Source organism: Corylus avellana, chromosome 4 (assembly GCF_965113065.1).
Source record: "Corylus avellana chromosome 4, dhCorAvel1.hap1.2, whole genome shotgun sequence".
In the NCBI taxonomy this organism is placed as follows: Eukaryota; Viridiplantae; Streptophyta; class Magnoliopsida; order Fagales; family Betulaceae; genus Corylus; species Corylus avellana.
This window is the reverse complement of record NC_142493.1, coordinates 33952151-33969116: the sequence shown is the minus strand read 5'-3', so window position 1 is coordinate 33969116 and position 16966 is coordinate 33952151. Positions and strand designations below refer to the sequence as shown.

At 35.6% G+C, this 16966-nt stretch overlaps 3 protein-coding genes across 3 annotated transcripts; 1 reads left to right on the top strand and 2 right to left on the bottom strand.

Moving 5' to 3' along the window:
- The first annotated feature begins 179 nt into the window (after positions 1-179).
- LOC132179517 (AP-1 complex subunit mu-2) lies at positions 180-5331 on the top strand. Its single transcript, XM_059592253.2, has 11 exons — positions 180-618; positions 1019-1165; positions 1307-1369; positions 1478-1654; positions 1740-1843; positions 2889-2996; positions 3147-3243; positions 3342-3439; positions 3595-3736; positions 3887-4009; positions 4864-5331. Exons 1-11 carry the CDS (start codon positions 493-495, stop codon positions 4960-4962), a joined length of 1284 nt encoding a protein of 427 aa, XP_059448236.1. The 5' UTR covers positions 180-492; the 3' UTR covers positions 4963-5331.
- A 2911-nt stretch (positions 5332-8242) lies between these two features.
- LOC132178459 (L-tryptophan--pyruvate aminotransferase 1-like) lies at positions 8243-10292 on the bottom strand. Its single transcript, XM_088516023.1, has 5 exons — positions 10183-10292; positions 9733-10048; positions 9002-9282; positions 8586-8887; positions 8243-8442 (listed from the first exon to the last, which is right to left on the bottom strand). Exons 1-5 carry the CDS (start codon positions 10290-10292, stop codon positions 8243-8245), a joined length of 1209 nt encoding a protein of 402 aa, XP_088372149.1.
- A 2624-nt stretch (positions 10293-12916) lies between these two features.
- Positions 12917-15416, bottom strand: LOC132178458 (L-tryptophan--pyruvate aminotransferase 1-like). Its single transcript, XM_088515716.1, is given in 6 exon segments — positions 12917-13116; positions 13238-13539; positions 13654-13934; positions 14861-14899; positions 14902-15172; positions 15307-15416. Coding segments are annotated over 6 exon segments (1203 nt in total).
- Between the last annotated feature and the right edge of the window lie 1550 nt (positions 15417-16966).

Below are 16966 nucleotides of genomic sequence, written 5' to 3'. Positions count from 1 at the left end.
CAATTCAATTAGGCCCATAAATCGAAATTTAAAGGAACTTGTTGAGGCGAGGTATTGAATTCTTAAAGCGGAAGCATTCGAGGTATGAGCACCTTCAGTAATGCCATTGGCAGAAGCCGTTACGTAAAAACATCCTCTAAACGATGTCGTACAAGAAACGGACCTTGCGGGTCGCTCCCAACATGGAGCTCCAATATCATTTCACTCGAGTCTTCAAAGAGTTTCAGACACAGAGACGAGAGAAAGAGACTGAAAGTCTGGAACGATTATCTTAATTAATTCTGACAGATCGTTCAACGTCGAAGTGGAATAACTAGATGGCAAGCCGAGCGCAAAAATTCCCTCAGCATTTAGATCCACTCTCCCCTCTCTCCGTAAATTAATCGAGCATCAGTTCTAATCCATTTTCTCCGTAAATGCTCGTCTGATCTGATCCGATCTGCGAAACCCTAAGAAAAGAATTCAAAAGAGGAAAACAGAGTAGGAGAAAGAATGGCAGGGGCAGTGTCGGCACTGTTCCTCTTGGACATCAAAGGCCGCGTGCTGATTTGGCGCGACTACCGCGGCGACGTCTCCTCCTTGCAGGCCGAGCGCTTCTTCACCAAGCTCATCGAGAAGGTGCTTCTCTTCCTAAATTTTTTTTTCTTGGTGTTGATTTGTGGGTTCGATTTGCAAGCTTTCGCTTCTGATTGATTTGGTTGGTTGCTGAGAAAACTAGACGATTTGCTTTTTGCGTTTTCTGGTTGTTTCTGTTTCCAAGTAGTGCAAAGCTCGGTTCAACTTAGCGCAAAGTGATACAATTGGACTTGATTAGTTTAGTGGAGATCCTGAGTTCTTAGAAATTTTGTTTCTATGCAAATGAACGGTGCCTAAGTTCTTTCTACGAATTATGAATTCGATCAACTTGAATTGAATTTCCGAAACTACATTTTATATCAAGTTTATTATGTAGAGGACTATGTGTAGCTGATCCCGGAAATTTTAGTTTTTCTCTAATCACCTCTTGTGTATTGTTCAGGGTGATCCAGAGACCCAAGATCCAGTGGTGTTGGATAATGGTGTAACCTACTTGTTTATACAGCACAACAATGTGTACCTGATGACGGCATCAAGGCAAAACTGTAATGCTGCGAGCCTTCTTTTCTTTCTGCACCGCGTAGTTGATGTAAGTGTCTATTGGTAATTATAGGTCCATGCCTTCGCTGTTTATAACTGATGCATGTATAAGACAAATTGACTTTTGTTTCTGCTTTCTGATGAGTTGCAAGATTGAGATTGTTGGTTCTGATTGATTTCTCTGTGGCAGGTGTTTAAGCATTATTTTGAAGAGTTAGAAGAGGAATCGCTTAGGGACAACTTTGTCGTAGTGGTAGGAGAATATGTTCAATCTTTGTTTGCACCTTATGCTTAAACTAGATCCAGTGTTGTTCATTTGAATGTTTTGTGTGGTTATGCTGATTCCTTGTGTCCTTGGCAGTACGAGTTACTTGATGAGATTATGGACTTTGGTTACCCTCAGTATACGGAGGCAAAGATTCTTAGTGAATTCATCAAGACCGATGCTTACAGGATGGAAGTTACGCAGAGGCCTCCCATGGCTGTGACAAATGCAGTGTCTTGGCGCAGTGAAGGCATACAATACAAGAAGAATGAAGTAGGTTTTGGGGGGGGAGGATTTTTTGTGTTGTTTATTGATGTTGTAAGCCTCTGAATGATATTCCTTTCTTCTTGTTTGTCAGGTTTTCTTGGATGTGGTGGAGAGTGTTAATATACTTGTTAACAGCAATGGACAAATAATTAGGTCTGATGTTGTTGGGGCGTTGAAGATGAGAACTTATTTGAGGTGTGCATTCAACATACTATGGCGTTTTTAGTTTCAGCAATAGATAAAATAGTTGGTAGTTTTTTATAACTTCATCTATGTTTAAGTGATTTGACTCATAACTTTCTTAACAAACCTGTGCCTAAGGATTGACATTCTTGAGAAATGCTACACACACTCTCACTCCTACACTCTCAAATGCACACTCATTGACATGACAATGAAAATCACTATTAGAATTTAGATGGATCGCTATTGGATTTTGAATTCAATGGTGATTTTCACTCCTATGTTAGGGATTGTGCATGTGAAAGTGTTTCGACATTCTTTGCCAAATGAATGCAAGAATTCTTATATCGGAATGCCAATGTAGGATATGTTGGTGCAAGAGCGCAACTCCATTGATGTTGACACTTTTGTTTTTAAGGTCAATAGTGTGAGAAGCAGTGATTGCTGTTAGTCTTCAGTGATGCATCAAAGTTCAGAGTTATGCACAGATTGTTGTAATGCACAACATTTCTTGTGTTAACAGGCAAAAAAAAATGGCCTTGATTGATGCGTTAGTGTTACTTTGTCATTACACATCCAGTAATGGATTCCACACACTTAAATCCCTCTGTCTGGCCAGTTAGTTTGTGGGATTTGCATTTTATCGACCAAAGCATGAACTGCCTTGTGGCAAGTTTGACTTTTTTGGAAGGTCTTAATTTTATTTGTACATTGGGAGAAAGTGAAAACAGACTTGTTTACGCTTTACGTCCATATAAATCTCTGTATTATTATTAGCATGTGTTTTTGTTTGTGATCTATTTGCTGACTTAATGCTTCATACCCATTCCTTTATGGTTCATGTGGGCTCTAGTTCGAAAGTTCATGATAGTTGTCATGTGTAGTGATCCAAACTTTAGACAAGAACATGAACTGGCGCTTGATAATTCAATGTAATATTGCTTGCAGAAATATATTTCTTATCAAGCTTTCTCTGTGTCTGAGCTTGCTATTTGCCTTAATGTTCTGGTCAATTTTAGCTGGATACTAGAAATATTCACTGATTTTTCTGTTGCAGTGGCATGCCCGAGTGTAAGCTTGGCCTAAATGATCGAGTATTATTGGAGGCACAAGGTCGAGCAACCAAAGGAAAGGCTATTGATTTGGAAGATATCAAATTTCATCAGTACGTAGCTTAACTTTTTAATCTACTTAAAATTTGGTGTTGGTTATATGAGTGTGTGTAATGGTGCAAATGCTGAACCTTTTATGAGCTGACGTTCAAATTTCTATTTTTGCTTCAAGTTGCTAAAGTAAATGTCAATTTTTGCATTAGGTGTGTGCGTTTGGCCCGATTTGAAAATGATCGGACAATATCCTTTATACCACCTGATGGATCTTTCGATCTCATGACATATAGACTTAGTACTCAGGTTCACCTTGTGCTTTAGAAATTCTCTTTTTCCTTTTCCATTTTTGAGTTGCTTACTCCATGCCATTTATTGACTTAAACTACTAATTCTGCCATCAGGTAAAGCCTTTGATTTGGGTGGAAGCTCAAGTTGAACGGCATTCAAAAAGTCGTATTGAGATCATGGTAAAAGCTAGGAGCCAGTTCAAGGAGCGAAGGTATTGAGATGCCTTTTTGTGTTTTTTTTTTTTTTTTTCCTGAGGGTTGGGTTTCTTTATTGCTGTCTGATCATGTCTCTACTTCAGTAGATTGCTCTGGGTTTTGTGCAGCGCAATATTTTTTCTTTAGCACTAATGAAAATTTAACTGTACAGCACTGCCACAAATGTTGAGATTGAGTTGCCTGTGCTAGCAGATGCTACAAATCCAAATGTTCGTACATCAATGGGGTCTGCATCATATGCACCTGAAAAAGATGCAATGGTCTGGAAAATTAGATCTTTTCCAGGTGGCAAGGTATGAGTTACTTTAGAGTGTCTCTTCACTCCTTTCCAGTGTTAATATCTTGTCATTGATAACCATGACTTGAAGGAGTTATTCTAGTGTCCATGTTCACTTACCGATTAACCTTATTTTTTATACTATTTTTGAATTTAAATTGTTTAGGAGTATATGTTGAGAGCAGAGTTTCGTCTTCCAAGTATAACGGCAGAAGAATCAGCTCCCGAGAGAAAAGCTCCTATACGTGTGAAGTTTGAGATACCATATTTTACTGTTTCGGGAATACAGGTATGCATTTATATGAGACATGAATGCAGGGTATATCATATTGGACTACTTGATAATGTTTCTTCTTAATCTTCAGTTATCCATGCTTTCAGTTATATCCCCTGTCCCCCTCGCTACCCAGGGCCATTTGTCTCTTTTTCTCAGATTGATAAGCATCATAATTTGTCTTATCAATGCAATGGTTAAGAGCAATCACATTACTGGTATTCTTTTCTTTTAGTTTGTTCCACTTGATGGTTGCCAAGTATTGTTTGAATTGCAACTAAATTTGTCCTTCACTTCCAGTAAGTGTGTAAGAATCTAGATTCATAGCACTGATGTGATAATCAAAAAAATGAGTGGAAAAGAATAATAGGTAAAGAAATAGTTAGGGAAAAAGGCTACACGTGAAATGGATCAGATTTAAAGAGTTGATTTTTTTTTTTTTTTTTTTTTTTAATTCTATTCTCCAGGAAAACGGACTTTATTGTGGTTTTCTTGCTTCATTGCATGTTTAAGTACCATATGAAACTTTACCAATGAGCTTTAGCTCAAATGGTACCTTCTCCCTTTATAGCAAGGTGGAAGGTGAGGTTGTGGGTTCAAGTCCCATCAAGTCTCATTGGGTGCGTGTGTAATTTACTAATTAAAAAAAAAATGAAAAATGGTACCATATGAAGCTTTGTAGGGAGGATTAATATGTCATTGGGACCATCCAGGAGACGTGTCAAAGAATATTGTTGAGGTTCACTGCACCTTAAGGCGGTGTTTTTCCCCCCTTTTATGTGGGTAAATTAGGACGGTGTTGTTAAATTAACTGGAATCATGATGAGATTAATATAATTTACATTTATGTAAATCTTGTGGTTTTGTAGGTTCGTTACTTGAAGATTATTGAGAAAAGTGGATACCAAGCTCTTCCATGGGTGAGGTACATTACAATGGCTGGTGAATATGAACTAAGGCTTATTTGAAAAGCTTCACATGTTGGTGTTCCCATCCACCCATATATATTTTTTCAACGAGATATTACTTGGTGGATAAACCGTGTAGTCTTATGAAAGTTCATTACTCTGGATTGATGGGTTATTGGGTATAATCTTTATTTTTTTTTTTTCTCTGGCATTATTTTTGGCTTGTGTATCATTAATCAATTTAACAGGATTATTAGTTGATGGTCCTCCAGAAGTGCATTTTATTGTCCTTTGTATTTTGTTTGGAATTACGTAGAACATATTGTAACTTAAAATATGTTTTCATGTGATCTTTTATTCAAATTTGTATTGGTTGAGAAAATTCGGGATCAATTTTATCGGCTTATAATCATAGTTCCCTTTATTCCACTTTATCTCCAATTCTTAGCTTGATGGTTATTTCTTATGTTACCTGTGGCACGTTCAGTTTGTGTTTTTGGCCAATAGTTTCTGGTTTGCAAAAAGAATGGTGGATCTTGATTACCCTGCAAAATCTGAATCAGATTGATACCGTCCCTATTGATCAGGGATTACACGGATATAACATGCAGTGGCAAGCAATGGTCTAATTTGTGAAGTAATGATTATGATGATCATGAGTACTTTCGCTTCACTTTTATTCAATAATGCTTACCTGAAAGTGGAAATCAATAATTGATTGACGATGTCTTGTTAGAGCATATCTACCGTTCTTATAAATTAGTTTTTTTAACTCAATTTAGCTGCTTTATTTTTTTCCTCCAATAGTCCTTGTATAGACATTTTTTATGCAATTGCTACAGTATGATAGGGACGTTTAAGTAATATTTTATTACATATATATATATATATATATATATATATATATATAATATTTTCTCTCTCCTCTCTCTCTCTCTCTCTCTCACTTTATGGGGAAGAAAAGGAAATGATAAAAAATAATAAAATAATATTAAAAAATAATATTTAATTAAGGTAAATAGTTAAAATATATGTTCTATTGGATTCTGTAGTGAAAAGCTAATGGCTAAAATGAAAAGAAAGAATAAATAAAAAAAAAAAAAAAAAAAGTATTTTGAGTTGTTGAAATGAAAGCCTTTGTTAAAGATGCTCCAAGTATGCTGGGATAAAATAAAAGTATAATTTTTAGCATTACTTTAATTATTATTATTGGTCATTAAATTAAGAGTATTGCTAGAAATTACACTTTTACCTTACACACTTGGAATAATATTTTTATCTGACAATTATCTTATAATACTTATGTGTTAACTCTAACCAATATTTGGATCAGTAATGTGGTAGTGTCTATAAGCCATTTGGACTAATTATTGATTTTTTAAAAATAAAAAATAAATAAAGGGTGGATTTAGCATTACTTATGTTAACAAAGTTGATCCAAAGGCTAATTGACACTCTCATGTAAGCAATGTGAGATAATAGTGAGATAAAAATATAGTTTATAACATTACTCAAGAGTAATAAACTAAAATTATTACCCCATAAGCAGAGGCGGATGGGGGGCGTCCACTCCTGGTAAATTTTTTCTAAAAATAAATTTTCTGAAAATTTTTTAAAATAAAATAAAAAAAGCCCAAATTTTCTACTAGCTCCTATAAAATAAACTCAAATTTCATATATTTGACACTTTTAGCCCCTATAAAACTCAACCCAGCCCAAATTTCATCCCAAAAATCAAAGTAAACTGAAGGAGATGTGTTTTATACTACTTTTTACCTACCATGCTACCACACTTTTTTTTTTGCGCTTGTTTATTGATGTTGGCGGTTAATACGCCGTGATTCTGTTCTGTAAATCATGTGATAAAAGTTCTCATGTTTGATCTGTGAGTCGTTTTCCACAGGCTGCAACTTGATTATATTTTATTATTTATTTCTGTCCTTATTAAGATAAATTCTTGAATTCGCCACCGACCATTAGGCTTTCAAAAATATAACCCTGTAAGATATTATGGCTATATTTCTTTTTATTAATATTTTCTGTTCTCAACACTCTCCTGATTTACTCCTAATGCGGCTTAGCCAAGTACAGACAGAACTCTAGCAAACAGCAGAGTCGGTCATTCATTCAGTTTGTGAATCAAGTACAGAAGAGAATAGCTAGCCCAGACAAATTTTTTTTTAAAAAAAGACTGACCAACATCGTCATCGAAGCACACATGTTCACGTTAGCATGTTTCCCCTGTCAATTTATATATGTGCGTGAATATGTTGCATGTTCCAAAACATGCATGCGTTTCGAAAAACATGTTTGTCAGTTTGTCCTATAATACATCGAGATGCATACTCTGCAATGCATGTGTCAAACACAAATTTTCAGCAAAAGTCGACGGCAATCAACCAGTAGCATCACGTAAAAGCAAGGTTTGAGCAGATTGAGAGAGAGAGAATCCAAATCATATTTTGTTTAGTTGACTTTGACTCTTAGATCACACTAAGATCTACCATTTCAACATTCATCAACTAAAACTAAAGGTCAGACGCCTGTGGTCAACACGAATCAACGGTGGTTATCAAAATGAAGCACCTGACCAAGTCACCACACTGATGGGCTCGGGCCCACCAGGAGAAGTACCAGCATACAGCAGAGCCTGGATCGAAGACCTACGACGACCCCATCCACGCCACGATCAATTTAACCCAAACTTTTGGCTCCAAAAACCACGATACATTCCCAATTTTGTTGAATTCGTCACTCGTCTTTTGCTGGAATTCGTTTGATAAGAGAGTCTAAAAATTTGTTTAAGCTCTGTTCAGCTAATAAATAAATTGATCTCGAATCTTGTTAACTCGAGCCGAGTCCAAGTCTGTTCAAGGGCAACTTTGTTCATTTACATTTTTAGATGTGACATACTAGTTAGACATATATAGTTCTTGCTAGTTATAATTAAGGATTTGAAGTACTTGATAAAACTCAAATGTTTAGGCGCTCATTCTCATTTATCAATTAATTGGATTTGAGACGTACCCTTGCTTTGGGGGAGAGGATGAATTGACGGAATTGACCCCATTATGTTATGCAATATTTGATGAGCCAAAAACCTTAATAAATTAAGTGTGCATCATTGGCGGATTGAAATGGGATTCTTATACAACAATTCAATCAAAATGGCTGCAGATCAGAAAAGGAAAAAGGAAAAAATAAGCAATGTAGATTGTGGATGAGATAATTATAAACATTACAATCGGGAAATTGGCATTGCCCAAACAAAACAACAATAACAACAACAACAAAAAATTAAATACTGTAAGGTTCCACAAGGATTCTAAGACAAAATTAATTAATTTCCGTTCCTAATCCCCTTGATCGCCAGTAATCGTTCAATGACTCCATTAAAATCTTCTTCCCTGCACAGTAAGCTAATCCTCGTAAACTTGGGGTCGGCTCCAAAAGCCTTCCCGCCTCTTCCAACGATATCAAATCCTCGTAAAAATTCCTCGCAGTCCTTGATGCCTTCTTTGCACTCCAACCACGCAAAGGCTGTTGGGAAAACAAGAAAAATCATTAATTACGACGTTAGAACATATGCTTTAATTTTCCCATTTTTTTCTTACAACGAGGAAAATAAATTAGCATGCGATATATATATATATATATATATATATATATATATATATATATACCCGGCAGCCTTTCATTGAGCTCTCCAGTGAAGAGGCAGCGTTCTCGCGGATACTTGAACAAACTGAGACATTTACTATGCTGAAGTGCTTCTCGTAATTTTTGCCATCTTTTAGACATGAGCTCTCTGGCATATTCAAAGAAGTTTTCCGATTCGGCAGACCCAACATTCTGGCAACCATCACAAATCACTTCTATGATTTTCGCAGTTCTGAATTGTGATTCTTTTGATACACCAATTGAAGTGATTGTTATATATTGAGCCATCTTCTTAGCAATGTCTTTATCCTTCACAAGAGCCCAGCTAGAACACAAAAGAAAGGCAAAGCGTCAATCAAAAATTAAACAACACCTGCAGCTAGCATAGTATAAGACAACTAAGTACAAATCGAAACCTTGGAAATAATTAGATGCTCACCCAATGCGGGAACCGGCGTGTCCCGTGCATTTGGAACATGTAAATAGCATAATATCGTGATCTGCTGCCGAAGTAATAGCCGTGTATTGCGGCCAGTAATAAGCAAGATCATAGATAACATTTCCTTGACCACTTTTCACCACAGACTCTCGAAGAGTACCATCTGGGTTGTTTGGTGAGTTGACCACCTCTATGTAAGGTCCATCTTTATCAAAGCTACATGCATCACCTCCCCATTTGTAGAGGCCCGAGCGCAGGCAATCTACCACTTCGGGATATGACTGCAAACAATTAAACTTTTCATTTAATTAAATCCAAAAAGGAAAATAATTGAAAGGCTTTACTCTTGAAATTATGCATTTCCCTCGTATATAGTAGTTGCAAATGCAGTATAGTAAAAGCATGGATAATTGTCATATATGTAAACTTTAATTCAAAATGAATGACGAGTATATAAAAAAGTACACATTATATATATATATATATATATATAGTAAATATGTGACAAACGAGTGAGTCCCGCGTTATGGTTTATATTATCCAATATTTTTACTATATTTGACTTATACGAGATCATAGTTGTGTTGACCAAGCAGTAGTTTAGTTAAAGCACGCAGTCACTTGTTGCCACGTTTTGTTCCCAACATCGTCATTTTCGAGACACATGCTTGTTACTTTTTCCCACATAAAAAAGATGTAATTGAATCGAAGACTAGCGGTGAGAGACTGACCGAGTAATAAGGGGCGGAAGACACGACACTGACGGGCTCAAGCTCAACGCCAGCGGCAGCGGGAGTAGTGAGAGCGTAAAGCGCAGCTTGGAAGAGCTGCGTTGAGCCCGTCCCCACCACGATATGCCTATCTTCGGTTACCGCATTCCCGACCACACGATGCAGCCTCCTGATCGCATCCCCGAGTTCCGGCTCCAAAAACCAGCACACATTTCCCACATCACTGAAATAGCTCATCAACTCACCCCCGTCGATCACCACCTTACTCTTGTCACCCATCTTTCGCCAAAATGGCTGGAACACCGTCGGATCACCGCTGTTAATACACAAAGAAAAATCCCATCAAGTTACGTAATCACTGAATTATAACACTTGTAACAGAAAGCAATGACGAGTACTTGTGAATCATTATCATTGATAAAGCAAAAGAGAAAGGGCGATAAGAGTTACGTAGTAAGAGCGAGAACGGAGTTTGACGAGAGAGTAGGCCTTGTGCCATTAGTAGATGACAATGAGCGTTTGTCAATGGAGGGGGTGGTGCCGTTCGCTGTGCAACCCATTTTTTTTTTTCTTTCTGTTAGATATGATTTGTGTGTGAATGTTCGGTAACCGGTATATGTATATATATATACACAAGACTCCGGTAGGTGCACTTCCTTAACTTTTTTCTTAATTCATTGTATCGGAATAATAAAATCTGCATCCCTTTATGGTATTAATGATAAAATTTTAGTTTATTTTATAAACTTTAAATGCATTAATTAACTATCTGATTCTGGTGGATTTTTTTTGGCTATGTGGTCTCATAATTAGGCATGCAATCTTGGAGGGAGAGAGTATCCAGCAAACAATAATTGATTGCTAATAATGAATATTCATTATACAAAATTGAATCGAAAACTCCTCCTTCCATGACTTCCTACATTAATAATGTAGAAAAAATTGAAAAATATCCAGATATTATAATTTTTTTACAAATTGACGAGTATTATGCTCTATTTTTGTGTTTTCATAACTTGTAACACGGTATATATGGCCACGCTTTTCCTTTTTCTTTGTGGCTGGTTTGGTGGAGTTGGCATATATGTTATATGTGTAGTAGTATTTATTATTAATTTATTACCTTCGACTTCCAAAAAAGAAAAAAGAAAAAAAAATTAAAACACCATCTGATACGACGTTGAAGTGGCTGGTGATAATATATGCAACTATCTATTTGGTCGGCCGGTTTCCTTTTTCAGGCATGGAACATGAAAATTAAATTAATTGCATGTTTTTAGGAAGATCCAGTTTAGGCTCAAACACAAATTAATATTTTATTTTGCAAATTAATGTTGGCTTGAAAATTGTTGTATTTTGGATTGCAAATTTGGTCCCCCAACACATGACTTGTGTTGTGTTGCGCAAATGAAAACGCACATTAATTACTTTTTGAGGCTTCGACTCAGATTCTCAGTGTCTGCTCCAATCTCATGTGCCACTGCCACCAATGATGATGCATGTGCAATCCATGATTACACATCATCACACATGTGACCTTCTGGCAAAGCAAAAATAAATAATTTCTTAAGAAAATAAATTTAAACAAAATTAAAAAAAAAAAAACTATCGAAGGTGTCTCCATCCCCTCTTTTCCCGGAGATTCCATTTAGTTAAAATAAGAGGGCATTTTTGTTCAAAACAAATATTTTGGACAAGTTTTAGACAAAAATGCCATCTTGTTTTAATTAAATGGATCCCCTCCATTTCCATCATTTGAAATAGTTCTGGTCATTGATTTGTGGCAAGATAGTTTGTCTAACTCTCCCATTAAGGACACCGAAAGGAAAATGCTATTTTATTTTTGAAAATATATATATAAAAATATTAACGGTCGTTTTTTAAAGAGTCTCAAAAGATATTAAAGTAGCGCATCAAATTACTAAAATATGTCAAAAAAATCACTTTTTTAATACTTTTATAATACCCTTAAAAAATCAAATAAAAAATTAATCAAATAAAAAACTAAAAAATCAATTAAAAAAAAAGAAATGTGTTGTGGGTGGCCTGTGAGCCACCCCCAGAGGTGGCGTGGGGAGGCTCTCCGCCTCTGGCCACCCTTTTCCTTATTTTTTTTAAAAATAATTTTTAGTTTTTTTTTTTCTAGTTTAATATATTTTTTTTTATATTTTCTTTTTTATTAAGAATGACACATGTCATCATTTTTATTGGCGTTGACATGACATTTAACAAAATTCGTCAAATTTTTTAAAGGAATTTGAGTCCAGAGACTAAATTATTTTTTTGGCATATCCCAAAAATCTCTTATTCCACTTTCATACGACATAGAGCGATTTGTAATAGGCCAACCACATGGTTTGATTTTTCATTTATCCATATTATTTATATCGCACAAGCAATTTTCGTAATTTAGGCCAATTATAGTGAAGTATTTTTTTATATATTTATTTATTCGCCCATTAGCTTTTTTTTTTTTTTTCCCTTTTTTGTTTAAAATATAGTTTAGTTTATTTTATTATTTTATTATTTATTTATTGTAGTTTTTAAAAGAATAGAAGTATTATAGGAATATATAAAAAATGTGGTCTTTTTGACTTACTTTGGTAGTCTATGGGCTATTTTAGTACATTTTGAATATTGTGAAGCTCTTTTGCAAAGAACTGTTAGTTTGTGGGAGCTTTTTTTATATTTTTTTTTCCTTTTTTTTGTCTTCTTCTTATTCTGTCCAATTCTATATATATATATATTTCCAATCTACTATTGAATCTAATGAAATTTAATGGTAATTTTGAAAAAAAGTTGGACTAGAGATGGACAACAATTAGAAGAATATATAGCATTTCTCATGGCATCCTCCAATCCTTACTATTAACAATCTATTAAACTAAGATATGTTCTAGGAAAATGTGGTTGTCACTTTTTTTTTTTTTTTTTTAATTGCTTTCAAAAATCACATAATCAGTTTAAAAATGCATGTAAGTATCAAATGTTCTAAAAACAAGTCAATTTAATATAATGAATTACAGGACCCTTCCTTGAAAATGTAGAAATATAGTACTGCTCTATTGTTATCGTCTTTTTTACTCTTCTTGGTGGGCTATACCATTCTTTAAAGTATAAAAATTTCTTTTAAATTAGTATATAAATTCTGTAAGGTTCCACAAGGATTCTAAGACAAAATTAATTAATTTCCGTTCCTAATCCCCTTGATCGCCAGTAATCGTTCAATGACTCCATTAAAATCCTCTTCCCTGCACAATAAGCTAATCCTAGTAAACTTGGGATCGGCTCCAAAAGCCTTCCCGCCTCTTCCAACGATATCAAATCCTCGTAAAAATTCCTCGCAGTCCTTGATGCCTTCATTGCACTCCAACCACGCAAAGGCTGTTGGGAAAACAAGAAAAATCAGTAATTACGACGTTAGAACATATGCTTTAATTTTCCCATATTTTTCTTACAACGAGGAAAATAAATTAACATGCGATATATATATACATATATATACCCGGCAGCCTTTCATTAAGCTCTCCAGTGAAAAGACAGCGTTCTCGCGGATACTTGAACAAACTGAGACATTTACTATGCTGAAGAGCTTCTCGTAATTTCTGCCATCTTTTAGACATGAGCTCTCTGGCATATTCAAAGAAGTTTTCCGATTCGGCAGACCCAACATTGTGGCAGCCATCACAAATCACTTCTATGATTTTTGCAGCTCTAAATTGTGATTCTTTTGATACACCAATTGAAGTGATAGTTATGTATTGAGTCATCTTCTTAGCAATGTCTTTATCCTTTACAAGAGCCCAGCTAAAACACAAAAGAAAGGCAAAGCGTTAATAAAAAATTAAACAAAACCAGCCGCTAGCACACTATAAGACAACTAAGTACAAATCGAAACCATGGAAACAATTAGGTGCTGACCCAATGCGGGAGCCGGCGTGTCCCGTGCATTTGGAACATGTAAATAGCATAATATCGTGATCTGCTGCCGAGGTAATAGCCGTGTATTGCGGCCAGTAATAAGCAAGATCATAGATAACATTTCCCTGACCACTTTTCACTACAGATTCTCGAAGAGTACCATCTGGGTTGTTTGGTGAGTTGACCACCTCTATGTAAGGTCCATCTTGATCAAAGGTACATGCATCACCTCCCCACTTGTAGAGCTTCGAGCGCAGGCAATCTACCACTTCGGGATATGACTGCAAACAATTAAACTTTCATTTAATTAAATCCAAAAATGAAAAATAATTGAATGGCTTACTCTTGAAATTATTCTTTTCCGTCGTATATAGTAGTTGCAAGTGTAGTATAGTAAAAGCATGGATAATTAGTGTTAGGAAAATACGCAATAAATCCAGAAATTATAAAATACAACTAACTATAGTATTTCAATATTGGATCTCATATTTAATGCGACTATATTAATTGAACTGGGAAAAAAGTTATAGGGATGGATCTTTCCCATTTTTAATCTGAAAAAAAAAAAAAAAAAAAAAAAGAAAAAAAAAAGAGAGAGAATAGAGAATCTTATAGGAATACTACCAAACACAAGGAATGTACACGAAAATTGGCACATCTAAAAACTTTCAAAACACTCCAACTTTGAAGGAAAGAAAGATCAAGAGTAATGTCAAATACAATAGAAGCAAACTGCCAAGTGGAGAAGTTATGAGATTGATTCACAACTAGAATCACCAGAAACGCATCCCCTTCCAAAGCAAAACAACCATAACTAGTAGAAGCAGCCACTCAAATATATTAGTAATATCACATTCAGTTGTCATATATGTAAACTTTAATTCAAAATGAATGACGAGTATATAAAAAAGTATACGTTAAACATATATAGTAAATATGTGACAAATGAGTGAGTCCCGCGTTCTTAATCATAATAAGAGAAATTCTTGTGGTTTATATTATCCAATATTTTTACTATATTTGACTCATACGAGATCATAGTTGACCAAGCAGTAGTTTAGTTAAAGCACGCAGTCACTTGTTGCCACGTTTTGTTCCCGACATCGTCATTTTCGAGAGACATGCTCGTCACTTTGTCCCACAAACAAAAGATGCAATTGAATCGACGGATGTAATTGAATCAAAAAAGTAGCGGTGAGAGACAGACCGAGTAATAAGGGGCAGAAGACACAACACTGAATCACTGATGGGCTCAACGCCAGCGGGAGTAGTGAGAGCGTAAAGCGCAGCTTGGAAGAGCTGCGTTGAGCCCGTCCCCACCACTATATGCCTATCTTCGGTTACCGCATTCCCGACCACACGATGCAGCCTCCTGATCGCATCCCCGAGTTCCGGCTCCAAAAACCAGCACACATTTCCCACATCACTGAAATAGCTCATCAACTCACCCCCGTCGATCACCACCTTACTCTTGTCACCCATCTTTCGCCAAAATGGCTCGAACACCGTCGGATCACCGCTGTTAATACACAAAGAAAAATCCAATCAAGTTACATGATCAGTGAATTATAACACTTCTAATAGAAAGCAATGACGAGTACTTTTGAGTCATTATCATTTATAAAGCAAAAGAGAAAGGGCGATAAGACTTGCGTTGTAAGAGCGAGAACGGAGTTTGACGAGAGAGTAGGCCTTGTGCCGTTAGTAGATGACAATGAGCGTTTGTCAACAGAGGGGGCGGTGCCGTTTGCTGTGTAACCCATTTTTTTTTTTTTTTTTATCTTTCTGTTAGATATGATTTGTGAATGAATGTTCGGTAACCAGTATATATATATATATATATATATATATATATATATATATATATATACAAGAATGTGGTAGGTGCACTCCATTAAACTTTTTCTTAAATCATTATATCGGAATAATAAAATCTGCATCCCTTTATGGTATTAATGATTAAATTTTAGTTTATTTTATAAACTTTAAATGCATTAATTAATTATCCGATTCTGGTGGATTTTTTTGGCTATGTGGTCTCATAATTAGGCATGCAATCAGGAAAGTGAGGCAGTCCATATTGCATTTGGATTCTCTATGGTCCGTTTGGACTGGAGCAGATCCAGTCCTTCTTAATATAGGGCCATAATTGTTCCCAAAAAATTTTTTGGACTATAACAAAGTCTGGATCACCTCCGGTCCAAATGGACTGGAGAGAATCCCAGTTCATCCGTATCTGGGTTGAGACATAAGGCTTTATGTACATGTATATGATTATACCGGCCCAATCTTGGAGGGGGAGAGTATCCAGCAAACAATTATTGACTGCCAATGAATATTCACTTTACAAAATTGAATTAGAAACTCCTCACTAGATGACTTCCACATTAATAATGTATGAAAATGATCCGAGTATTATAATTTTTTTACAAACTAACATGTCAACGAGTATTATGCTCTATTTCCGTGTTTCTGTGACCTGTACTCCTTAGATGACTTCCACATTAATAATATACAAAAATGATCTGAGTATTATAATATTTTTTACAAATTGATGTGTAAACAAGTATTATACTATGTTTTCGTGTTTCCGTGACCGGTGATTTGTATTGTATGGCCACACTTAACTTTTTTTTTTTTTTTTGGGCCGCTGGTTTGGTGGGGTTGGCATGTTATATGTGTAGAAGTATTTATTATTACCTTTGACTTCCATAGAAATTAAAATTAAAACACCATTTGATACGACGTTGTTTGTTTGTGTGTGTGTGTTTTTTTTTTAATAACAATTTGATTTCATTCATTCATCAAAAAAAATATATATATATCTAGAGCACGAATGCTCTAAACAAAACAAGAGCATAAAGCTCTACATAGGATGAGCACGAAGCTCTAGAAGTACATTACGGATGTACATCTAGAATTTCTTCCATCCATATATATCTTATCCATGACCTATTTGGTTGCAGCTTTGGCAAGACCGTGTATTGCCCAATTCACTTCTCTCCGAGTGTGCCGAATCTGCCAATTTTTTGAATGATTAAGCACTCCTTTTATATCATCAAGGACGTGCCGATATTTGCTCAAATTTTGATTGTGGGCGGTGAGGGCCTTGGCTACTTGTAGTGAATCACCTTCCAAAATGATCGATTGTAACCCTAGATCTCGACTAAATTCTATAGCACTCAAAGCCCCATGCGCTTCTACCACCACCGAGTCCAGTGAAATTCCTACTGTTAGCACTCTAGCTGCAATCACCTATCCTTCAAAATCCATTACAATAATGTCAATTCCCATTCAGTAAATTTTTGAATCT